The 27,151-nt window shown below is 41.9% G+C and overlaps 1 protein-coding gene across 1 annotated transcript in view; it reads right to left on the bottom strand.

The window, feature by feature from the left end:
• Window positions 1-24,526, bottom strand: part of prkcz (protein kinase C, zeta) — a 102,667-nt gene extending 78,141 nt beyond the window's left edge. Inside the window, exons 1-4 of the mRNA XM_061735582.1 lie at window positions 24,239-24,526; window positions 5,453-5,574; window positions 4,346-4,435; window positions 2,946-2,996 (exon numbers count right to left, since the gene is read on the bottom strand). Coding sequence (XP_061591566.1) covers window positions 2,946-2,996; window positions 4,346-4,435; window positions 5,453-5,574; window positions 24,239-24,315 — 340 coding nt within the window. The 5' untranslated portion in view covers window positions 24,316-24,526. The remainder of the gene's footprint in view (window positions 1-2,945; window positions 2,997-4,345; window positions 4,436-5,452; window positions 5,575-24,238) is intronic.
• Window positions 24,527-27,151: the final 2,625 nt, after the last annotated feature.

Consider the following 27,151-nt stretch of genomic DNA (forward strand, 5'->3'; position numbering starts at 1 on the left):
TTTGTTTTACCTCCAATGTCAGGATATCGGTTTTCTTTAACTCATCTTCACCGTCATCAGCTGCTGCATTCCTGAGCAGGCGATATTAGTTAGCCTCGAAAACAGAGTCACATTCTTGAAAAGAATGAGCAACAAAGTCTCCCTCCATCTTTCTCTCAGCTTCATTCGTTCCACCCTCCTACTCATGTCCTCCCGTCCTCTTTCCACCAACAGATATCAACCATGAGCAAATAAATGGGAGAACACACAGCAGGACTGCTCAAGAGTTACTTATAAACATGAAACATCACACATCGTCCACAGGGAACAACAAGCGCAGGCTCACGGAGCTGCGCGTCTGCACGGGCGGATGCTGCGCCACCCACCTGCAGAATGACACCCGGCTCTTGGGTCAGGACCCCAGAGAAAGAGCTTGGCGCTCCCACCAAATACCACGACCCGCTGAAACCTGCTGTCACAGCAGACAGACAGCAAGGGAGTGCAGTACTGAGGAGGGGGGTGGGGGTCAGAGAGCACCGGCACCGACTACCCACACAAACTGCTTAAAAACACTATTCAGGCCTTTTTCACAGCTTTGTCTTAATTTATCAGTCAATCCAACCAGCATGAAGCATTACTGCAGATTGATTCCTAATGCATGAGAGCGCCAGTCAGAACCGACCAAATGAGGCTTCTTTACTTCTTTATCTATCATTCTACCATCGTAATTGCTGTTCCCTCCTTTCAACTTACACCTACTGAACAAAAGCACAGATGCATCTTTCTGTCCCTTTGTTTATCTTTATTCTTTTCTATCACGTAAAGATGTTTCTGTTAATAAGGTGCATCTTTTTATTCAAGAGGGGTGTTTGCTCTCTTTCAAAAGGTCAAACAGTACCTTTAAAGAGTAACTTGGCCGTATTTTGAGTTCTGTGAATTAAAGTCCTTCTTTTCTGCAACGCGGCTTCGAACATCAGATAAGGGAGCCCTCTCTGCTTCAGCAGCCTGAGCGGTTCAGGCGACGGGATTCTCTTCAGTAAATCTGTCTTTCTGGGATTTTCACAGTGAATTCTTAAGTTTCTACTGTTTGCACAAACCCCCGCCTTTCAACACTGTAAAGTTTTCCCGACACGAGGCAGCCAGCTCTCGGCTAAAAGGCAAGGCATCTGGAGCGAAAGCCTGGACGTCAGATGAAGTCCCAGATGGGACGTAGAAGTCCGAGCAGCGTTTGATCGACAGCTGGAGTCAGGTTTCCGTCACGCGAGCTGCTGACAGGCGAGTTTACACAGATTGTTTAGGCTTACTAAAAATAAACAAAGTTAGGTCAAGTTAAAACCTCGTTATCGCCATCCTGTCGTCACCAACAGCATCTGGTACTTTTCATGGCAGGACCGTTTATGATATCTACAAAATTCCAAAACTAGTGAAAGGGAAAGAGACCGTGGAGTTAGCTGGGGTGATTGAAGAAGATAGGGGGAGATGGATTAGCTGTGGCGAAGCAGAGAAATAGAGGTTTGCACACATTTCCGAGTGTTTACAGTGCTACCGGGACTTCTGAAGTAAAACCCCAGACAACCAGATTCACTAACGCGTCTCAAACGTTTTTACAGTTCCACATTTGTAACGTTAGCTTCACTACTGTACCTCCTAACTGGTTGGTGCAAATCAAAGATTTAAACAGCTTCTGAAAGTAGAAAACGAGAGCTTTCCGATGGTGTACCGCACGATACACCAGACATTACAGTAGATGTACACGTAAACACGTAGTTTTCACTTCTGCATCCCTCACGGCAGATTTCTGCCCCGACGACCTCACAAAGACACGCCTGCGCTCACGGGTGAGACACTCCCACCAGGGGGCAGGGAGTGCGACGGAAAATACTTGGCGTCAACCACCTGAAAAGAGACAGCAATAGCTGCTTTTAAAAAAAACTGTTGTCATTAAAACCAACATGAACGCCATTATCCCTTCAAGAAATGTTGTACAACGCAGCATGACACAGACGTGTGGCAACATAGCCAGCTAATAAACCAACAAAAAATCTGTTGGGAACTAATGTTGTCGATTGCGTCAATTATTCATTTCAGCCCTACCTGAAAGTTTTACGCTTGCCTCAGCGAGGCCTGTAAATAACGGCTACGGACTAAAGATCCTCCTCAAGAATCTTGGCAGTACAATCAATTATCATCACACCACTGAAAGACTTTCGTACGTCGATTCGCTCGACTTCGCACGCCAAAGCTCGCCCATATTCAGACGTCCATCACGGAACCAAATGACTGCAGCAGAGCCCTTGCTGGTGTGCGAAGGTCCTTGGGACAAACTTTCCAATTTGCAAAGCAGATATCATATCGTCTTATGAGAGGGCTGCCATGAAATTGGCTGAGCACAGTCCTGTCCCGCCAGAGCCCAAACCCTCCGACTTTAATGAGCGCGTCCTCTCTTCTTCCAGGGGAGCTCTGTCATGTAGGCATGACAACGGCCCGACGTCTGCACTGACAATCACGTGGTTTTATTACCTCAGCCATGGAGGGATTAAGCTTGCTGTTCAATCAAGTTGTCTGTTTGTAGCATTACTCTTTTTTTATGTATTTTAATTTTCTAGAGTGATGTAAAGACAAGTGATGGGATCAGCTGGTTGTAATATAGTGTTGGTTCTTGTGTTTTAAATGGAGGCCTAGAGTTGATATCAGAGCCACAATAATAATGAAATAAAGCCACAGTAATCATAAACAGCAGACTTCCTCCTTCCCAGGAAACGCTCCAGAATATTAAGTACCACATGAACAAACCGCCACAGCTGGAGATCTTCTGGCTATTTTACCAAGTAGCTGGTATTAAGATCAATTCAAATATCGCTGACGCGTGCATTGTGCCACGCCGCCCCGCTGGAGCATTTCCGGACTGGAGTGCATTCGTGAAAAGCTCTTCAGAGAAAGAATAAAAGAGGCACTGATTCACTCACTGTCTTCTCCGGGGCAGGGCAGGCCGGGCCGCTCGGGGATGCTGGGGAAGACTGTAAACGAGAGGTGAAAGTTTAGAAAGTTTCATGTATTTTGGGGGTTTCATGCATACTCTTTTGATTTTTAGCTACATCATTCCTCCGTCACCAAGAGACATTTAAAGGGGACCTATTATGGCATCTAAAACAATAATAATAATAATTTATTAATGACCACACAGCCAGGCTGGTGGAATTTGGTCTCAGTACAGCTTCTTGGTACAGGTTCCAACATTACATTTAAACATAAAACATATAACATAAATACATACAGACACACATTTCAAAATACTATACAATACCTATTTTAAACAGGCCTTGAATGTCTTAAAAACAAGCTTTTGATTGTTTTTTCTAAATAAATTAGAAATTCAGCCTCTGAGCCATGTCTTTATCTTCCCATTCTCTAACCTCATTATCTATGCGGGATTCTGAGTGGGCGGGGTTATGATAATGAGGCTCTGTGCTGATTGGCTGCCTGACGTGAATGACACGATACACCGCTACGAAAAAATGGGGGAAGCTCCGGCCGGCGGAGTTGATGTTGTTGTTCTGGTCAGAGTTAGTTGTGGGCATGGTTTCACGCATCGCTCACGTCGTTACGTAACGACGGGAACAGAATCTGAACGGCTCGTAGATCCACATCACACTGGACGGCTCATCCGGGCGGCTGTACAGACACTGCAGAATTTGGTTGCTTTCCTCCTTCTCTGAGTTTGCAGGCTGAGGGGAGACCACTTTATATATGTTAAAGCAAGAGAAAACGTGTTTTTCATAATCGGTCCCCTTTAAGAGGCAGGCAGGGCCAAACCTCACATGGAGGTTAAGCTCACACCAGTAGCACCGCTGACTGCTGGTCCCAGCCTCTACAGCCAGACCGACGTCTTGGGCCAGGCGGAGCATGCAAACTGGGTCGGAGGAGGTGGTTGGAGCACGGCTAGCCCGTCTCACAAGTAAACTGTGACACCGAGGTGGCGGCAAACCCACATGACGATGGACTGACCAGCGGAGCTGCGTCATGACCGATGCCGTGCTTGTTTTTATTGTGTTTAACAATAATAGTTAACATTTCTATTGTGGGAGTGGCCACTACCTGGTACATCATTACCAGGAAGGGAAAATAGTTTTCTGTTATAATCCGTTATAACCGTAAAAAAGAGACGAGGAAGGAGAAAGGAGAAAGGAAGGAGGCTGACGACACAGATAACAGCATCATCATTCTTATGCGAGCCTCGTACATTAATCTGCTTGCATCAGACTGTGGACACACTCCTCGTTCCTCTGACGCCCAAATAACTGCTGAACAAACCATTATGTCAAGAGAAATGTTTTGCATCATTAATTAAAGGGAAGAGCTCACTCACTGTGCAGCAGCAGGCCAGAACTCTTGGTCCGATTGTAAATCCGAAAAGCCTCGTCCAGCTCCATCTGGGAGGAGATGGTACAAGGATCGCCTGCATGCACACGCACACACACGAATAACGCTGTGAATTGATATATCACAAAACCTTTTGAACAGAAGCATTTGTATGAGTTGAAGAACAACAACAACATTGGTAATAAAACGGCAGCTGGTGTCGTTATCAGACTTGTTCATCATACCAGGAATCAAATGCATGAAATTACACGTCCATGAATAAAACCGTCTGCACACAACGGCAGAAATGTGCCTACGTCGCCTTCACAGGTACATGCGTGTTTGGCATCTGATTAATTAAAGAATTAAATAAAATGCAATTAAATAGACAAAAAAAGAGAAAACAATAGTAAAAAGGAGGAGAACTGTTAACAAATTAACACTTCTTTGGCGTACTCAGAGAGAATCACAAAGAGACCAAAAACTGCTGACCTCAGCTCTGCTGAGTCATGTCATCTTTCACATTTCCGCTCAGAATCGAGCTCGAGTTATTCGAGATCTGAAGCCGGACTTTTCCGCTGAAGGATATTCTCCTTCTACACCTCCAAAAAGCCTTGAGCCGCTTTCACAGCCAGTTCAGCATCTTGAGCCAAGGAGTATATCCTTATACACCCAAGAATCTATCCAACTACTTCTGTCAACACTTAGCAGCATTGGCACTATAACACTGCCTCCACCAGGCTTGACACTTGATGAGGTACTGTATGCTTTGAATCGGGAGCTCTTCCTGTCCTTCATTTGATTTGTGTTTTAAACCCGGTGACGTATGAAAGGAAAAATCACTAAAAACCCTTATTAAATAGGGTTTATTCATTACAGTTACAGGGACTAAAGGAACCACATATCATCAAAAGAAAAAGCACCTAAACGACTTGATTGCACGTTCTGATGAGGCACTGGTAGTTCTCCAGCTGCTCTGGACTCTGGCCACATGGTTGCATTTCCGTGTCGGTGTTAGGAGGTAGAGCAGAAGGACACAACAGATGCCTTCGGGACGGGACGGAACATGCAGACCGGTGCTGATGCGCCGTATTTAACCATGAGGCACATTCACCTTCATCATCGATCCACTTCAGTGTGATGGGCTGCTGCTTGGCAACGCTGCACATCATTTTCACCTCTTCGCACAGCTCCACGAAGGTTACTGTGGCAGCCAAGTCGGTGATCAACATGTCCCTGAAAGCACACAGATACACAAAGAAGGTTAAGATGGAGTCACTCGGTCTGCAAAGAGATCCCACAGATGGTGCAGACGCTAACAGATCTGACAGAAAGGGATGGAGTAAACCACTATTAAACCGCTGGTCAAGCTAGTGTCGGCTCAGGTCTCAGGTGTGCACCAGCTCACATTAGAAGTAACTGCTAAATGAGGATTAAATGATGCAGGAGTTAAACTCGCTGACCCAGAGTCACTGATTTGTTTGAATGTCAGTTTACCAGGAATAATCGGTTAGAATTCAATCATTAGCCAAGTGGTTCTGATCTGTGTTCATTAATGGTGCAAGAAACTGATAAAAAAAACAAAACAATACATTTAATTAGTTCCCCTCTCATCTGCTGGTGGTGGTGGTGCAGGTGGTTGGAGGGCAGAGACGAACATAGGAGAGAAGCACACTTTTTCTCCTGGTCAGTAAACGCATCACAATGATGCAACGAAGGGAAAGCATGCCGACTATCTTTTTCAGTATAAAACCAGGATACCAAAAGACAGCAGTTTCGCCTTTATGGTAAAAAAGTGGCCACAGAGGAAACAACAGGCAACCCAACACTTAAAGACTGTTACCCTGCTGAGCATGATCAGTGCTCAGTGAGGCAAAGAGGTCTGAAACATAAAGCCAGAGCAAGATCAGTAGTTAGTATCAACCAAGAAAACTAATTCATTCATTCTGTCTTCTGAAGAGCTGCGTCTTGAGAATTTGAGGATGTTTTTTAGACTGAATTACAGTATATACAAAAGTACAAACATCTCAGCATCTGCTGCTTTGATCTTGAGGATTTAAAACTCACTCACTCTGGATAATATCACAAGAAGGAAATGAAAACATCCACCCGTTAGCTTCGGTTAACGTGGCATGGGCAGCAGCGAAGCAAAGAGGCCCAGACCCCGGCCTCCCCCAGCCACCTCCTCCAACTCTTCCAGGGGATTACCAAGGCATCCCCAGGCAAGCCGAGGAACACCATCTCTCAGCCGTGTCCTGGACTTGACTCGGGGCCCCCTCCAACCTACCCAGCATGCCCAGACCAACTCAGCTGGCTCTTTGTGACGTGGAGGAGCAGCGACTCTACTCCAAGTCCCTCCTAGATGACTTGACTAAATTATTCATACATATTGAAACGCGATTAAGCTGATTTCTAACTGAAACACATGAAATTAAACTTTTTATCTGAAAAAAAAGAAAAGAAAAGAAAAGGTGGTCCTCGGATGTTTTATAGCGCACCAACGAACTGTGTGCTCTATTATTAAAAAGAGTGGAGGAAGAACCTACAAGTAAAGTAAAAACTGTTACTTCGGGCAGGAATATTACTTTCAACAATGAATATCACTTTGCCGAGTAATAAAAAAGCTGCATTCAAAGTGAAAACTCCCGTGGCAGCAAGTGAGAGAGGCATCGGTGAGAGGACAATATAAAGCAGGGAGAAGACAAGGGAGACGAGCAGGAAAACTGTGAATGTGGTGTGGCTTTAAGCTAAACATGAAAACCAGGCTTTCAATCAGGAATGGACTGAGGCGTATATGTTCATCAAACAAATACCTCTGTCTGCATCAACAGCCAGAGACGAGGGAGGCGTTAGCCAGAGATGTGCTAGAACAGCTGCATGAAGCTATGCACACGGCTCCGTGCATAACATTAGCTGTAAACAAGTCTTCTGACGTGTCTGACGGCACTCGGCTGTTTATGTAGGATTCTTCAGCATTGAGAAGATGAAGCCCCTGCCATGGTGGAGATATAGAGAGAGGAGGTGTAGCGATAATGAAGAAGAAGGTAATCCCAAACTCATCTCTCTCATTTTTTCCCTCACAACCTCCTTATAATAAAATTATATTAGCATTATAATTACTAATATCTTATCTATTTAATATATCTAATTCAGGAGTTTGAGGAAGAGCTGCAGGGAGACAGTTCACACTTTCCAAGACTGAATGAGCCCAGGGTGAGAGGGACGGATCTACTTTTTTTGACTTTATTGACAAGCTAATGGGTAAAAAAGGGCAGCAGCTCATCATGTTCATGCACAACCCAGTTCCTGATTACAGATATCAGGGGGTTCTTAAAAGAAGTCACAAAGCTCTTCAAGTGGGCTGATCCGTGGCCTCGTGAGACAGAACCGATTCATTTCCAGGGAGACTGAAAGAGTGTTTTGGAGGGACACAACCTGCCACTTCCTGGTTTGAAAAGGTCCCAGAGGCAGCGTGTCAAAGCCCTAGGAAGGATGTCCCATAGATGTTAACCGTGTTTGGAGGTAAGATACTTTAAAGATGTTTACATGTAAAACTGGTTAAGCCTGTTCATTTGTGCACATATTTTATTTACATTTTTCTCCATCCGGACCTCCTTAAAAGGGAAAGTTTCGTTTTTTACAACCTGGACCTTATTTCTGGCATTTTTTATGGTCGTATACTCACCCAGAAAAGTTTGGTGTCATTTGGAGTCCTTCGGAAGATATTAGGAGTTTTGTGCGAGCCGCTTATCCATATAATGGTAGCGAATGGGGGCACAGCGGGACACAGATGATGCAGCGTCTAAATAACCCATTATTGCCGCGAAACTCGTTCATTTCTTTTATGAATCACTACATCTGCTTCTGGGCATCTTCCAGGACCTGTTGTCTACATCCGGGGCTGTGTTTGTAACAAGGAAATCAGTTTGTAAACAAGACCTCTGAACTCATGACGTCATCTCTGTGCGCGCATCCCGGACAGACAAAACGGTACAAAACGGTAAGGACGTTCATCATATTCAAAGTCGTCGTCCACAACCTCAGAATTTGACAAATATTCAGACATGTTTCAAATAACTAACAGTAAACTAACAGTAGCGAACTCCAGCTGTACACAGAGCTGTGTCTGGGATGCGCGCACAGAGATGACGTCATGCAGGTCAGAGGTCTTGTTTACAAACTGATTTCCTTGTTACAAACACAGCCCCGGATGTAGACAACAGGTCCTGGAAGATGCCCAGAAGCAGATGTAGTGATTCATAAAAGAAATGAACGAGTTTCGCGGCAATAATGTGTTATTTAGACGCTGCATCGTCTGTGTCCCGCTGTGCCCCCATTCGCTAGCATTATATGGATAAGCGGCTCGCACAAAACTCCTAATATCTTCCGAAGGACTCCAAATGACACCAAACTTTTCTGGGTGAGTATACGACCATAAAAAATGCCAGAAATAAGGTCCAGGTTGTAAAAAACGAAACTTTCCCTTTAAATCATAATCCACGATACCAGGGTTGAGTCTGCAAGTTATGACCAGACCAAACAGACGCCAACATCACATGTACATAAAATGACAGGCATGACCGTGAACATGCTTGGAGCTCTTCTTCAACATCCATGTGGCTGTGTGGGTAAATGTATCCAGCTTGGGTCTTTTCATCTGTCTGCTGTAATGGTCCAATATTTTTGAGGGAAGTTACATAAGCTATGTGTGACATCATGCCAGCTCAGGTGCACACCAGCCTCACAACCTGCCAACTTTGCATCCCTGTGACTTCTTTGAAGGGTCCTATTGTTGTCACAGTGGAGGAGGATCTGAGCTAGGCATGACTGCAGCCTTGCAACCGCCATGACACCCCAGGCCTGGTGGAAGCTCCGAGAGGGGCGCAACTCTGCAGAACATGCCCACTTTGAAGCTCCCAAAGTCAAATCACTTATAGTGTCCAACAGAAGTCTTGGACCTTTTTGATAGCACACAGAAGGTAGAAACGTTAATGCAACAGTTCTCTGGTCATGAAACACCAATCTTATGATCAATTGTAAAACATTACCAGATATCTGATGCAATCTTAAGATACTCATCAATCCAAAATGAGTTAACTTTCCACTACAGATATTTCGCACTATAGTGCTAAGTGCATGTGATAAGAAGGTTGCACAATGATTAAGATTACATGAAGCAGACCTTTAGACCCTGAATGCGCTGTGTGGATGGAAGAGAACGGCTTCAAATGAACCAATTGATCCAGAAAGAGGGAGGAGACCCAGGAGGAGCTTAAAAGCCAAAATAAATCAGACATAAATCTCAGTTCTGGGTTTTGTAAAATGACAGAAAGATTCAGGCTGCTGGTGGTGGTGTAATGGGGTGGGGGATATTTTCCGGACACACTTTGTGCCCATTAGCACCAGTTGAGCATCGTGCCAACGCCACAGCCCACCTGAGTATTGTTGCTGATGATATTCCAGCAGGATAACGCACCGTGTCATAAAGCGTGAATCATATCAGACTGGTTTCATGACCATGACGATTAGTTCACTACTCAATGGTCTCCACAGTCACCAGATCTCAGTCCAATAGAGCACCTTTGGGATGCGGTGGACCGGGAGATTAGCATCATGGAGGTGCAGCCGACAAATCTGCAGCAACTGCTTGATGCTATCATGTCAATATGGACCAGACTTGCTGAGGAATGTTTTCAGTACCTTGTTGAATCTATATACAAAGGATTAAGGTGGTTCTGAAGGCAAAAGGGGGTCCAACCCGGCACTAGCAAGGTGTACCTAATGAAGTGGCCGGTGAGTGTAGTTGTTAAGTCTTTAAATGCTTTTAGTCATATTTCTGTGCAGAGTCAATTCAGCTTAGATCTATCCGTCCATCCAACTACTCAAACATGGATTCAGCGATGACAAATCACATTTCGTGGCCCAGATCCACAGACTACTGCAAATATCAAAAATAATATCAAAAACTGAAGACATCCTCTGAATGAATGTGTCTTGGCAGTATTTTCAAACAAGGTACGGTAGCAGTTTTTCCAACGTAGAAAGTCACCAACACAGACTTTGCCCTATTTGAATACTGAGGCTGTAAAGTCCACACATGGGCCAGTCAAGGTTATAAATGATCTGCGTACCTCTGTTGCAGAATAACGACACGCTGAGAAGTTCTCGCCTTCGCATGCTCTTATCAGTGACTGTTTTGAATAAGGGTGTGCACGTGCGGTTTCAACATTGACCCTCACAGCTCCGCTGATGACTGGTGGTTGTTAGGCAACACGTGTTCACGTGCACCAGGGAACCGTGTCTTCATTAGAGATTTGTGTTGTTGTCAGTTTTGATTGATGAATATCACACACACGCAACCAGCACATGTGTGAGGGTACAGTATGTGTTTTACTGGAAGGTCTGCAAGTGTTGCAGCTGCAGCTCATGGTAGAAACTGAGTGCGTCTGACAGGCGTGTGCGGCCAAGTGTTTATGGCAAGTGTTAGTTTGGACCTTAACCAGGTGGAGCAGAGACAGCCGGCCTCTCAGCGAGCATCACAGCGCACAGCCAACGCCCACACGTTAATGCAATGACGTCAACATGCCGTCTATTATGCTGTTGATGTTGCATTGTTAAAGAAACTGAGCACTCCTACATTATAATCCCACTCTTGTGTTACTGTTCCTTCATATTTTAACTTGAAACGATAAAGAGCTGCACACTAAATTTACCCACAGCTCAGCCTTTCTGCTCGTCAGTCCGCTACGATTCAGGAGGCACTGACAACATGCTGCTGTGAACTTCCCAGGTGCTCTTATACAGGATGTGTGGCAAGATGAAAGCTGTAAAACCTAAAGAACAGTGAACATCCTCCACATGTACTGATGCAGTCAGATAAAGCAAAGTCCAAGCGTTCGTTTGCTCTGCTGAAACATAGGTTGTACAGAGTCACTCCTGTAATAACTGAAACAAAAAGACCCTTTGTAACAACTTTTAATTCAGATTTTTACACCTATTTTACAACAATAAACACTATATTAAATCTATTTAATGCCCCTTTGGGCGTAATAAAGGATTGCTTTGATTAGGGCTCAAACGATTCTGCTGAAACTCGAGTAACTCCAGTACAAAAACATCACTGCTCTGTTTAATTAATCTGACAATAATGTGCGCTTATGGTGTGGACTATAAAATAGAGAAAAGTAGACAAAACACCAGAGTCAAAGAAGGATTGATTTTTGCTGCCAATCCCAGAGTTTGATAAGAGGTCAAATATTGATACTTTGCATCCAATAAACCAATCTGACAAAGCTCCTTCTAGCGTTGCTTAGCATAGCATAGGAGTGGACTGGTTCACCCAGACTAGGTGACATTCACCTTGTAGGAATATTGCATTGTAATGTAAATATGAGATGCAGCAACTGCATGAACACAAACAGAGAAGGAAGTATATTCTGGTTGAACACCTCAACCTGAGCACAGCGATCCCCTGCAGCATCACCATTAAAAACCACCTGAATATACAGCAGAAAACAATCGCAGTGCATCATAAACACACACATATTAAGCAAGAATTTCTGACAATATCCGTTCTTGTCCGAGTACAACTTTGATAAAATTAAACCACTTCAACTGTGTACTATATAAGAGAGTATAACATGAATTGTGCATAATGATGACTATTATAGCAGTTTCATCTGCCGACAACTGTCCTTGAGGCCAACTGGACCTCGGGCATCTACTTGTCGTCTAGTTTGTTTTAAACACACTGGGGTAAATTATAATACATGTAAAATAGATGAAACTTCATCTGTGGCTCCAACATGGAGGGTTGGTGTCCCGTCATCTTCTCCAGACATGTCAAGGCATCAACGGCGGTCTCAACGGTCTTATTATGGATAAACTCATAATCCAAACACTTACTACTACACTACATATGAAGTCAGCTAATAAAATACATGTAAAATCACACAGAAGTGCATCCCTCATAGTTTAATTATCATTCCTGATAAGTGTAATAAAAAGTATTGAAATGTGTCAACCAATAAATAAGTGCTATGAATGTCATCACTTTGTTTTCAATGGATTTAGAGTTTTTGCTGTTTCTAGAACTCTCTTTAGTCTTCAAAATGTCTGCTGAGCAGGAACATCAACGCCAGTATGGATTATGACTAGTTATCAATTTCAGTGCAGCTAGCCCCTGGTTCGTATTATTTTAATACATCTTCGTCACTGTGGCGACCGTTCAGGTGAGCTTTAAGACTTTTGTGTTAAAACCTGCCGTCTTCTTCGGTCATCACAGAACCCCAGCTGAACTATCTATCAGACTGATAAAGATGGTGTCTCCCATATTGATCCGTCGCCTTGAGTGTGTCGCCTACTGTAGCAGGGCTAGTGCTACGGGGGCCTATCGACAGGACAGAGGGTTTAGTGCAGGAACTCTTTATTTTCTTCCTTCACCCAAGACACGCGTGCTTTCAGCTTCAGCAGAGCTGCAGTCGAGCTCCGCTCTGCTTCCTTCCTCCAGCAGCAGCCCCTCTCTGGATTGCAGCTGCTCCTTATGAAGGCAGGCAGGGTGGAGAGGTTGATTGGGCACACCTGTGCCCAATCCGCTGAGTGGCTGCTCCTCCACCCTGCCACACCTACGTTACCAGGTGGTACATTATTTTAAGAGATCCATCTTCTGACTTTACTATATACTTTTTAATTAGAAAAGTATTTTTTTATCTGATTACTTGATAAACTGATGTAATAACAGGGTACTTAATTGTTTCACAAGTGGATAATTGCAGCTCCAGTTCCAACTCACCTCCATCATTTACTGTTTGTTTGACTGATTGAAGAAATGGATGACTACTAAGATACCAAAAGAAGCACAGCAAGAATGATATTGCTGCGTGTAGCTAAAATAATACATCAGGCTATTAAGAAAAATAAAATATAGAATGAAATAGGTACAAATGTATGAAAAAGGAGAGGATAATACACATAGTTGAATTTGCAAGTGAGAACACCAAGTTAGCAATATTGAAACCCCAACGGTCTCTTTCATGGTGTGAGAGTTGTATTTTACTTTTTTATCAACTACAGTATGTAATGTACAAGTGTATGGTTCATTACAACTGATGCCTCTCTTTCGTTCCCTCTCCATCTGCTCTATCAGAACAGTTTCTGTTCAATGGACACTGATGATGAAAGAGCATGCCTTTGATCCCTTTCTTTAAGTCTTTCATTGACAGACGTCGTGTTATTGGGGTTCAACCAATATTCCTGTTTACCTTTGGGGGATTTTTACTTGAGGAATTTACACGAATACTCGGTTAAGGGGAACTTACATTAAACTGAGTTTAAAGACATTCAAAAACATAATACATAAAAAATACCAAAACGTCACAACCACACTTTAAAAAAATGGTGATGAAGAAAAGTAATCAGAGTCTCGACTGTAAATGCTAATTCCTTCAAATCTTCCACCAAAGACGGTTCACTAAAATTCAGGTGGTAACAAAAAGGCCAAACTGAACAACCTTTGACTCACTTGATAAGAAACACATGACACACTGACACATTTTTACTTCCAGCAAACTGAAGCTGTGAATTAGAGATACAGTATGTAGTCAGTGTCAGTGAGTCAGCGGCTCCGTTTTTAAACCTGCTCTGGCAATCCTTTGCTGTGGCTTCAGCAAATATGTTGCAGTGGAAAGGCAGCACGTTAGGCCAATTTCTGTAAAAGCAGCGTGAGAGGACGTCTTCAGAGAATGTTGACATCAGAAACATGGCGACTTGGGTCTGGTATTCATAACAAACACAGGAGCCTGAGACGAGGGTGAAGTGAACGGAGCTCTGACTGCTAATCTGCAGCGAGCTGGGGGAACAGCGATGTCAGCGACAGAGCTTGCAGCCAAACCATTTATAACACATTATACAGCGTACTTTAGAAAGCAAAGGGAGGCCAGTGGAGGAATGGTGCAACACAAATTGTGTATTCTGGTTTGTTCCTGCATCCAAGCGCAGGAAATGAAAGGAGCCATTAGTCTGATCCCATCAGGATCTGACGGTCTACAGCTCCGACTGGAAGAGAGTAGCTCATATATGAAGCTATATTACAGTGGAGCTGCCTCATATTCATCCACTAACCAATGATCTCCATGAGGGCAAAGCAGAGACTATCATGAGTCTCTGTAACGTAAACATGAGTACATTTATAAAGCTTTGCATTTCCTCTAATGGTCGTAACTGATGAGATCCGTTTAATTTCCGCGAACTATACACTATACTTGGTGTATATGTTGGGGGTGGGGTTGGGCATCATGAGGCGAGTTCAAGAAAGCCACGACACAGAAATACAAAAGCCACACTCAGAGGTAATTGGGACAATGACTGTGATTATGCGCTGAATTAGAAAGGCCCAGCTTTCCGCTTCAGCTGCTGTGCATGCACGTAGAAATAGGCGTTGCGTCCCTTGACGCTTCATCCACGCCAAACTCATTGATCTCTGTGTGAAGGGAAATGTATGAAGAACATGGGAATGGTGAAAACAACAGAAAAGCAGAACAATGACCTCCCACAAACCACTGAAAGGGAATCAACCAGATTTGGTGAATCACTGACTACTACTACTGTCATTAAAGCACATGCTTTTATCCAAAGTGACTTACATATGAGACCATATGAAACCATAATCAGCAATATTAACTAATAATAGGCTTCCAATATTTCAGTTGATTTGTAATGAATCCAGAATGTATGACTTTTTTTTTTTTTTTTTTTTTTTTTTAAATTGCATTACAGAAAATAAAGAACTTTATCACAATATTATAATTTTCTGAGACAGTCCTGTACTGACTTCATGTATAAACTGTATTATATGATTTATTTCATAAATATCAGCATCTCAGGACTTAAAAGTAAAGCGGGTTGAAATATAAAACTATGTCCTAATCTCCTTTCGTGTTTCCCCCCGTAGTGTGATGTAAACCATACAATTAGTTCAGCTGTAACTGCCAGGCTTATCTGGAGGCATATCGTCACCAGGTTCAGATCCCACAGCTGAGGATTTACATCACGAGTTGTTAAGTCAACAGCGATTTCTGGTCAGAAGGGTTTTTGCTTGTTAAAGGGACCCTGCAGGACTATCTAAGGGATCTAGCCCAGAACAGAATTAGGCACAATGTATGATAATGTAATCAGTCTAACTCATAGCTAAGAACATATCAATTAGTGTTCAAATCTGCTATGTCAATAAAAGAAATACAGTGATTGTAATACACTCATTTATTTTCTATGCTTTTACGAGGCAGAAATGTGACAACTTCAAAGTATTTATCACTTTTACTCTTCATCTTATCTGAATATGTTGCATGTTCAATTAGATCCGTGGTCCACATAGGACTGTGAATCCTTCGCTCCACAGAGGTTTTATTTTCAGATTTTTACAAAAACCATAACATATTTACTAGACTGAGTGATGATAAAATTCATCATTCTTGCGTGTTTAAATTGACTGTTTATGTGTTTTATGGAAAGGCAAGATAATAAAAAAGAGCATCTACAACTCTGTAGGAACAGTTGACTGATGTGTTTAATTAAAATGGCATCTATCTAAAAAGGTACATTAACTCTACACTGAAACCATCCAGCAGATTAAGGGGGAATTGATTAGCTGCTGCACTGATTTGCATATCACATTAGTCTGCACATGAAAGCACTTAGGTAGGAGGTTAAAAGCTTGTCTTACCAACACAGACGTGATTCACAAATGTTGGACCTCTACATTCCAAGCCTGAAGGGCGTGAAATACTTCAGCTGATGCCGAGTTCACTCACGTTTAAGATGACTCTGCGTCATCTTAAACGTCAAATATTTGTTTGAGAACTGACACACCGTAAAACTTCAAATAATGGCCGAGTCTCAATTATCCGCCGGGTGCAGCAAAATATTTTTTTTATTAAAACGCCGATCCCAAGGCAGGGTCAAACATTGTTTTTCTTGCGGCCAAAAAAAGTATTCTACCGTATGCAAATATAGCCTACCTAAAACAACCTAAAAGAGTGTGACTATTTATTCAATTTTAGAGTAACCTCACTGATGACATGTTATGAAGTTGAGCGGCTTGTGTATCAAAGAGAAAGACACGCATTCAGCACCATGGCCAGCAACGCGGCTTCTCAATAGAAATATGATGTTCAATTTAAGTTAAATGTAGTGCGATATGTGCCAGACCCCAGTGTTTGTCGCAGAAGATGATACGAGTAATGGGAAAAGACTTGTATTAGACCTCCAGGAAGGGCCGCCGTGGTTTAGTTGTAGCTCGGTTTGAGCTTGGCCTTCGTCGCGGTGCTGATGCAGCACCTGTACGCATCCCACACGAGGAGTTGGTGCCCAAAGGTCAATTTTCCCACCACTCGTCGCAGCCAGTCTGCGTTCAGCGCATCATTCATTCACCCATTTAAAAGGCAGGTCCCAAATAAACGCCTTTGATTTGAGCGGATTAAGCAAATAAACGCCCGCGGCTTTATTTGGTTTTTACGATAAATAGTTAAAGATTGTCAACCAGACATTATTTTGGTAGAAGAGTGACATGTAGCACAACATACATGAGATTTCAACACCACAATGAAACCCAATAGCAGTCAACTGGGTGTTGAACGTCTCAGCTGGCGTCCCTATACGGAGATGTTCAAGCTCAAACTACTTTTGTTGTTTTCATTTGGAAGGTTAAATGTGAATCAATGTTCTGCAGAGGGACATCAGTGATGTTCTGGAGGTTACGTGGAGATTTAACCAGATTTCTCATTCTTTTGAATTTAAAAGGGGACCTATTATGAAAAACAGGTTTTTTCTTGCTTTAACATGTATAAAGTGGTCTCCCCTCAGCCTGCCAACTCAGAGAAGGAGGAAAGCAACCAAATTCTGCAGTGTCTGTACAGCCGCCCGGATGAGCCATCCAGTATGATGTGACGATTCTACTCCCATCATTACGTAACAACGGGAGTGATTTACATAGGTTGGCCTCCGATGCGTGAAACCACCCCCACAACTAACTCCGTCGGCCGGAGCTTCTGCCATTTTTTTGTAGCGGTGTATTGCGCCATTCGCGTCAGGCAGCCAATCAGCACAGTGCCTCATTATCATAGCCGCCCGCCCACCCAGAATCCTGCATAGATAATGAGGTTAGAGAATGGGAAGATAAAGACATGGCTCAGAGGCTGAATTTCTAATTTATTTAGCAAAAACAATCAAAAGCTTGTTTTTAAGACATTCAAGGCCTGTTTAAAATAGGTATTAGATGCCATAATAGGTCCCCTTTAAGCTGCTTGGTGGCCCAAAACCCTGGATGAGGGGTGAGGGGGACCAAAACTCTGTAATCCCCTAAAGAACAGAGGCTCAAAAAGATACCGCCAAAGGCGGAAATGGTGATTGGACAAAAGAGAAAGCAGGTGCAGCTGAGATTGCCACCAACTACCTATTGGCTCGCTAAACCCATGAAAGTGCTTTAGTAATTTAAACTTTGGGTTTTTATAAATGTTTAAAAAAACATTTTGAGCCTACATGAGTCCTTTCTCTGGTTCTGTGATGCTCAGAAATATATTCACCTTTTTGGAGCCATGTTTGCTTCAGACGATACACACTGAACTATTAGTTAAGTCCCTCCTTAAATCACAGCCCAGCGTTACTCCTGGGGGCTTCGTCTGCTCTGCTGGCCAGGTTAAACCTGCCAGCATGCTACAGCTGAAAGACGGTACAGGGAGCACGTCCATAATGTTTTATGAGAAACAACAAATTTCTGTTCTAAAAGTGCAAATACAGAGAAACAGATGCAGACAATGACTCGGGATCACTGGAAGGTGGAAACTTTTTCCCCTCAAACAAAACTCTGAAATGAGTCAGACCACCAACAATGTTGTGGGCGTATATTCCCCACGGTAAAAAATATTAGTTACCAATTGCATAGAAACATAGAAATCATCATATAAAGGTGCAATCATTTCTCATTTAGAACTCAATAAATTATGTCAACTGGTGCTATCCACTAAAAACCAAAAAGGTCTCTTAATAGTAATGATGAGATCAGTTTATAAGCATAAAAGTCACTCAGAGGGTCATGTGCCGAGATTTTACAGAAACTGGCAGGAGCCCAAGTCTTAAGAGACAACATCATGTCCTCAGCGCTGCACACACAGCCCCCTTTAAAAGTTCAGAGGCAAATCTAATCAGCTTCAGATGTTTAATGATAATTAAAAAGATACTCGGGAGCCAAAATTTGTCTGAACTTTCACAGAAATATGTCAGCGATAAAGGGATCTTATCAGCAACATAAACTTAAAGGAGCTTGAGGCCGGATTGTGGCAGGATTTATGAAAAAAAATCTGTATACATTTTAAGTTTTCTAGTAATAATGTCAGATGAAGCGTTCCAAACCCAAAAGAATGAGCCCTCTAGTGTATCTCTCCTTTGCCTTGAACAGGCTGTTGCTGCAAAATGTGTTGCAATTCGGTCCCGAATTTCCCGCGCTGGGCTGCGGATGTGATGTCACATGACGCTGCATGTGCGTTCTCCCCGTTCACCAGTGCCGGCTTCACTGTTGGCTGCAGTACCCCCGACGACCATCGTGGTGAAGGGTGGCGCTAGAGAGTCTCATTTCTTAAAAGGAGCCTCAAGCTCCTTTAAGGCTCAGGTCCAAGAGAGGTCAAGGGTACGCGTCAATCCATCGTTAGTCCCAGTCCCTGAGATCATTCACTCCAAAACTCTACTCTTGGCTGGGAAGCACGTGGCTGGCACTGGCGTGCAAGTCAGGGGGTCTGAGGCAACCTGAGATGGAGGAGTTGCATGGCGATGGTGATGGTTACTACCGTATCATTATCATTCGTGTTGTTATTACCAATATTGTTGTTATTATTGTTAATGTTATTGTTATTATTGTCATTGTTGATCGTCGTCGTGATTGTCATCACCTTTTAGTTTGGTACACTTGGGAATGTGTATTAGTCCTCATGTATTCATATTTATGTTTGCGTATACTTCTACACATGTTTGTATGCATATTCATGTGCAGGTGTGTGTATTTATATTAATGTGTAGACATTTATACTACTATTGATATTTGTAAATGAACCATGTAACATCATGTAGTTCACGCTATAATTATGATATAATCTCTTTAGATTTGGATATAAACCACATAAAATAGATTCATACACATAATTAATAACCAATCAATTAAAACTGTGTGTAGTTGTGTGTACATGTACACTGACCAAAAATATACAACACACGTCGTGCATAGATAAACTTAAAATGGCTTTTAATGACATACCAACATTAGAAATGGGTGGAGAGGCAACTCTGTTTTGCTCAGATTTTGAGTCTCGACTCCAAACGACCTCTCGGTGAAGTGAGATTACTGAATTATTGAGTTTTTTTTCACATATGAGCTGCTTACAACTGTGGAGGTTGGTGCGAGTACCATACAGCTAATCTGTCCAACGTCTACAATACAACAGACAAATGTGGAGCTTTGTCACAAGTCCCAACGGCACAGATGTCACAAGTGATGAGAGAGCGTGCTATTGGCCCGCTCAGCAGAGGGACGTCTGTCCCAGCTGTGTCAGAACCACTGAATGTGTCTCATTTAACCACCAGTCGCTTTACAGAGACTGGTGGCACGGCGAGCCGCCCACCTGAACACCTTTGGATCCTCTGGATCGGAAGGGGGCTCCAGAAAACGCACCCTGATTCCGCCTTGGCGCTCCTGGAAGAATGGGACAAAACTCCACAGGCTACAATTGACAAACTGGTGACCTCAGTGCGTCGGAGGTGTGTTGCTCTTCATGATGCACTTGGTGGCCGTGCTCGATACTGAGAGCTGTGAATGCCAACCGATGACCGCCATGTTCTAACGCTGCATGAACGGATGACCGATTATGTCCCTCCACTCCCACCCCAGACATTCAAGATGCTTACAGACTTTCATGCATGTACACCACAAACACGTGCACAGCACACATATGTAGACCCATGCGTATATGTTAATGCACGCTTTTGACTTTCTCTTTCCATTTTTATACGTTCTTTGATTTTATGCATCCGCCTCTCTCATGTTGCATGTATGCCCTTTTTGTAATAATGCACCACACATGCACTTGCATCACAACACACAGTCACCACACTGCAGCTGTAACAGTCTTGTCTGGTTCTCTGATAAAGTATGTTTGGTTCTGTCAAAAGGACTGCTGGAGCAAACATTCACTTTCACCCACACCTGTGTACAAAACGCTAACACCTGCTGCAAGTTGATATATATGCAGACAAAAAACTAGCTCATAGAGCTACAGGGGACCAATAAAGTAATGATGGAAGAGAAAAATGACAACGAATTATTCTCAACTGATGCTTTTTTTTTTTCGATGCACCTGTGGAGAAAAATGGACTTCAAAGTAGACTGTTTAATTCATGCACAAAAACAAAACTATTAGTTTGTATCGCACATAAGAATTATTACAATATCAGCAATGAAATTTCTATTGTTTTTACTTCTTCTTACAACAAGGCACACCCACTATAGTGCTCTACTGGCTTAAATGAAACAGTCAGAAAAACCCCAAGTCTGATTTGATGGTTAAGAAACTGACAGCATTTGCCGACGTAAAAGACAAACATTGGAATTCTTTTTTCCTCCATTACCTCAAATCCTTCACAGTGCATTTCCTTCCCCAATCCCAATGTAACTGCACAACACTACAGGGACTCCGATGACTGACATTTGACTGAATAACGGTAATGTGCATGGTGCGTAATGTCTGCGGTGCAAAAATAAAGATGAGCGTTGCTTTTGCACAACACATAACACAGACACTGCAATTCTTAAATAATCACTGTAATGAAAGCACAAATGTGAGGAGCGCCGTCGGGAATAGCCACCAGAAGAACAACAGCAAGAACAGCTTAAAGCTCATGAGAAGCAAAGCCCCAAAAATCATCTCTTCATGTGATTCAGATCAAACCTATAACCAAACGTCCTATGCGTTAAGAAAGATGCGTAAAGATGTCATTTTCCAGGAGGACACAGCTCTTCAGTTTCTTCAAAGTTGACATTAACGCCAGTTAGGAGATGAAGCAGAATTAAAACAATGATACATATGAGGCAATATTATACTATGGGGACATTTGCCGATTTCAGCGCGTGAACAGAACGGTCAACGAAAACTACTGAGTGAAAGTTAAGCCCCAAAAGTTCAAAGATACAGAAACTGTAAGTGAAGCAGCGATGCTGCAGAAGAGACTGGGACACAAAAGGTCGGCAGCATTAAACCATCCTCATGAAACTGCTCAACGTCAGTAAAAAGGTGCTGATTTAAGAGCTAAGCCAGGAACAGAGAAGTCACTTCTTTATGGTTAGAAACTTACAAAGATGAAGGGCTAAGATGTGCCAGCTTGTCACTGTGTAAACAGAAATCCTTTTGTAAATGGTGAAGCCAAGTTTCAAGAGATGTGAGGCGGCAACAGATGGGTTCATGTAAGGAGACAAACAGCAGATATCCCAGTAAAACAAAGCAAAACAAAAAGAAAAAAAGCCACAGCAGTGGGAATCCTCAAGCCTGGGAGTGTTTAGTCTATCTGGTGTTGGACACCTGCAGTATCCTGACCAAGAGGAAGAAGCACTCCCTCCTTCACGACTTCTGCAGAAACGTACACACCAACAAAACTGCTTGGACAACAGAGATCAACAGACTTCAAACATCAGGGAAGGCTCCACCTGAAATATGAGTGCACTTTCACTCAAGTTGACAAGCACACCTTTGTTTTACATATAAACATTGTGTGAAACAGAGACATCTCCACTAGTAGTCTGAAAGCTTGTGCATCAGCCAAGCGAGCAGACCTTACCTGCAGTACTTGACGAAATATAACAGTAGTGTAGGACTTTTTTTTTTTTTACTTAGAGGCCATGAGAACACATCAGGACAAACAAACATGTTCTCCAGACTCAGCTCTCGCAACTAAAGCTAATTTTAAATGCTGATAAAACAAAAGTTATGCTGTTCTCAAATGCCAGTGAATACCTTAGACATTACTATTGCTCAGGGAAACAAAATAGAAGTAGTATCCAGTTATAAATATCTTGGCACCTGGCTTGATGACTGCCTTTCTTTTAAAGTGCATGTAAATAATCTTCTTAAAAAACTGAGGCTAAAGATAGGGTTCTACTTCAGAAACAAGGCATGTTTCTCCTTTGAGGCCAGAAGGAGACTGGTCTCTGTGACATTTTTACCAATTTTGGATTATGGTGATCTATTGTATATGAATGTTCCCGCCCAGTTCTTGCATGTTAGACACTGCGTATCATAGTTCACTGAGATTTGTTACAAAGTGTAGACCTCTAACCCATCATTGCATTCTGTACTCCAAGCCTGGCTTACCTTCACTGACATGGCGGAGGCTTAGTCATTGGTACTTGTTCATAAGCTATATTTGGTAAACTTCTATTTTACATTTGTTCTCTGATCAATTTGAAAGCCATCAGTAGTTATAGCCTGAGATCAAACGATGCTATCCTGCTGTCCATTTCAAGTGCAAGGACCAATCTAGGGAAGAAAGCCTTCAGCTGCTCTGCCCCACTTGCTTGGAATAGCCTCCAAAAAGACCTGAAGCTAAACACATTAGTGTCATTGTCTTATTTTAAAGCTCTTACAAAGGCATTTTTTAAATGACTCTGTTGGTACATGTCACTGTTAGGGTTGCCACCTTTAAGAAATAGAAATAAGGGAAGCCCCATTTAAGCAGCGCAGGCACCAAAAAAAAGGGAAATCCCCAAAACTTCTAAACTGTATAGATGTGTTTATTTTATATTAGAAAACAAAATGCTTTGATTTAAATGTTAATGTTTTAATGGCATTGAACTTGCATGACTGTACAGACAGCCAACCATACAGCAGCTGAAATAGCCTCCTAAGTTATCTACGTCCAGATCAGCCAAGATGTATAATATAAATACAGGTGAAGGTCGGAAAATTAGAATATGGTGCAAAAGTGAATTTATATTCAACTTAAAAGGTGAAACTCATATATTACCTAGTCTCATTACATGCAAAGCAAGATATGTTAAACCTTTATTTGTTCTAATTTTGATGATTGAATTGTTTATTGATTTCATAAAATATTCTAATTTTTTGAGGTTTTTTATTTGGGGTTTTCATAAACTGTGAGCCATAATCACCAACATTATAAAAAATAAAGGCTTGAAATATCTCACTTTGAATGTAGTGGGAAATAATATATTTGTTTCACCTTTAGTTGAATTTACTACGAATTAAGTTTTGCAATATATTCAAATTTTCAGACCTTCACCTGTATATTATGACATCAATATATAAGAGCATAATATATGTCCGTATAGGCTTAATACGGAACGTAACTTTTAATTCCCAATTCCTTAAGTATTGTAACTTATTTACTAGCACTGTTTTGTGATGTACAGTATTTTGCATTGTCCTTCTATTTCTGTTATTGTTGATTTGTTGTTTTGTCTGTAACTCTTAAAGCTGCCATTTTTGGCCAGGTCTCCCTTGAAGAAGAGATCCTCGATCTCAATGGGACTAACCTGGTAAAATAAAGGTAAAATAAAAAAATAAAAAAACAGTAAATAATCTTCATTATATAAAATAAGCTGATCAAATATTCAGTTAATGTTCCCATTAAACTATCAGTGGTGTTTGTTCTTTGTGTTTGTTGTTAGTTTGAGCTGCATCTGCGGGTTTTGCAGCAGGCAGGTGTTTTAACTTGATCCAAGATGACGAGGTTACAAAACGACCCGCACCCCGTCTGGAAGTCTCTATTCCACAGGTGTCCCTCCTCGTCACCGGCAGCCGGAGAAGTACCTGTATTTGGGGGGGGGTTCACCCCACAGAGGGTCACTTACCCACAGTAGTGTGCTTTAATTTTCACCTTTTCCGAGTGCAGGTCCATCACGGATCCGTTTGACGCCAGCACATGCATCGCACAGTTCGGTTCAACTCCCAAGAAACCCAGCGTTAAAAGGACAGAGCCAAAGTTTATATCCCAAAAACAGGTGTTAACACTCCTTCACGACAGAGGACTGAAGTTTTTTTTCACATAATAAGTCTGGGTCCAAACGCTTAGTCCAATATCCACCGAGGAAAACTACTTTTAAGTTTTTGCTCGTTTGGGAAACATTAAAGGCTTCGATCAAGGAGAACTTGTCAGAGTTCACTGAATAACGTGGAAACTTCCTGTTTTGAGTTTCAAAATAAAACGCCGTCGGACAAAACTGTACTGTGATAGTATTGAGAATGAAGATGGGGCTTTAAGTTTGAAATCAAAACCTGCTGGGCAATTGAAACGACAAGAGTAAAGTTTGATTTAACTTGACGAGTTTCTTGAGGCTCACTATGGTTACCGTCATCTAAATTCACCTGTCTTGTTGTTGCAGGGGTTGTGGACTGGCAAGACAAACCTCACACTGGTTCACTTTTCCGACACATTAAAGTCATCATGTCGCTCGATTATGAATACAGTAAAATGATTAAACTGTTTGCTCTGCTTCCTCTCGAACTGATCATTAATGACTTTTTTTTTGTTTTTTTGTGCCTAATTTAGTTGTTTTGCTATTTTACACTAGCATAAAAAGTATTCTGGCATCCTCTGAACAATTACTGAAATATAGATACGTTTTAAAAAGATCATTATTCTGTTTAAATTACATCACGTGAAGACGATAGAAAAATATATATTATGATGCGTGGTTTTAGCGCCATCTGCTGGCCAATCCGCAAATGTTTCAAACTGTTCAAGATAGTCAAGTCATCAAGTTGTCTAAAAGTTGTATCAATAGAAAAAAAACACCACAAGGAAAACATGAAACATATAAAACCGTAAAAAAAAAACCCACAAAGAACCCCAAACCGTAAAACAATAAATTTCAAATCTTATTTGTTTTGAATGTTCTTTAAACAAAGTTATAGCCTTAGCGGTCTTGAACAAGTCAGTGATGCAGACTAAAGAAGTCCCTGATATTAAATAATCAAACTATATTTATATAGCACTTTGTAAACAATGTTACAAAGTGCTAAACATGGCAGCAGAGAAATAAAACCAGCAGCAGCTAAAACAATAGGTTATTTTTTTTGTACCAGTGATGAGACTCTCAGCAGCATTAATTGGATGTGACGGAAGGAACCTTGACTGATACCTGAATACAGTGAATTAAAGAAGTCCAAGTGAGCATACACAAAAGCATGCAGAATATTGCAAATGACTTTCTTACATACATCCACCATATATTGTGACTTATACTGGGACTTATTTTTCTGTGTAAATACAAGTAACAGCAAATAAAAGAAAACAATGTACAGATTCAATCCGACACCTGTAAAACATCTTCATTACAACATTGGAATGTTCAAAATACAACTACTTTTTGTGCATACAGAACAACATACAAATTGTTTATTTTGAATAAATTATTTGTAGGGAAGTATATACCAGTGTTGTGCATGAACGAGTTCAAATGAACGCGTTAATTTCTGTGAGAACGTTGAACTGAAGCAACATATTTGCAAATAAAGAACTCGAACTTGAACTTGTTCATTCTGCAGATCACGAACTGGAATTTGAGCTGTTCAGATTATGTGAGTTTCAGCTTCACTGTTTAGGTCCAATTATTACGGAATAATCCTCCTCCTCATTTCACCAGCGGGCAGCGCGCACATTTAAAATACTCTACGAGACGACGACTTCACACTACATTACCCACAATGCAGCGCACACTAGCATAGCAACGGGCACCAGCTCCATGGCAACGGTGGTCTGAGCCCAGTGCAGTCTTTACATGACCTGTGAAGAGAGAGGCGTTGCAGACGGAGCATAAGCGAGCCGTAAGATGATGATCCGCTTATCATTATCTGCAGGAATTTTACACATTGTCTCCCAAGTCCGACGGTAAAAATCTAACCTTTCTGTGCAAATTATGTCCACTTGCGCTGAGAAAATAGGTCTGAGCTTCTGCCTCGTCAACTTCACATTTGAAACGTAATGTGGAGTAAAAGCATCCGTCCAGTGTGAGAAAATATCTGCAAGTCCTTAACAATCAAAAAGAAGTCATCAGGAAAGACCAAGAAGACCCAACAGACCCGAACGACCCCAGTCCCACTGCTGCACCTTCAGGGGGTTGATTTCCCCTTCAACAGGGAGACAAACTGATAATGGACTACATAGTTGGAGATTTACAACCTCTGAGTAAAGTTGAAAAGCCACTAGGACAATACATGATTGTACACAGTGAACAGTTTTAGGATAGGGGGGGTGTTTAATTCGTATTTCTCACCTAAAAATATTGAAATTAACTGAATTTGAACAAGTTCAAAGTGAAAATGGTGAACTATGAACGTAAACTATTCATTTTTAAACTATGTGAACTGAACTTTGAACTAGTTCATGAGAAGTATGAATTTGCACAACACTAGTATATACTATAGCGTATGTAGAGAAAACATCTTGTGTTCCATAAGTGACCACAAAGGGGCAGTAGTGCTCCGTTTACAGATTAATTCATGGACGGAGTGTCGATGCAGGATAAGATGAGTTTGCTCCCCAACTCTCCAACTCAGTGGTTCTCAAACTTTTATACAGTGATGTACCCCCTTTCAAATATTTTTTTCAGCCAAGTAACCCCTGACCAGCGCAAAACATTTTTGGTAGAAAAGAAAGAGGTACAGTGCTGTGCCATCAATGTCTTATGTATTAAACCTTGTAACGATGTACCTGACAAATACATTTGTACTGCAAACATTGCATGTAGAAACAAAAACGAAAA

This window comes from Cololabis saira, chromosome 12 (genome assembly GCF_033807715.1).
Source record: "Cololabis saira isolate AMF1-May2022 chromosome 12, fColSai1.1, whole genome shotgun sequence".
Classification (NCBI taxonomy): Eukaryota; Metazoa; Chordata; class Actinopteri; order Beloniformes; family Belonidae; genus Cololabis; species Cololabis saira.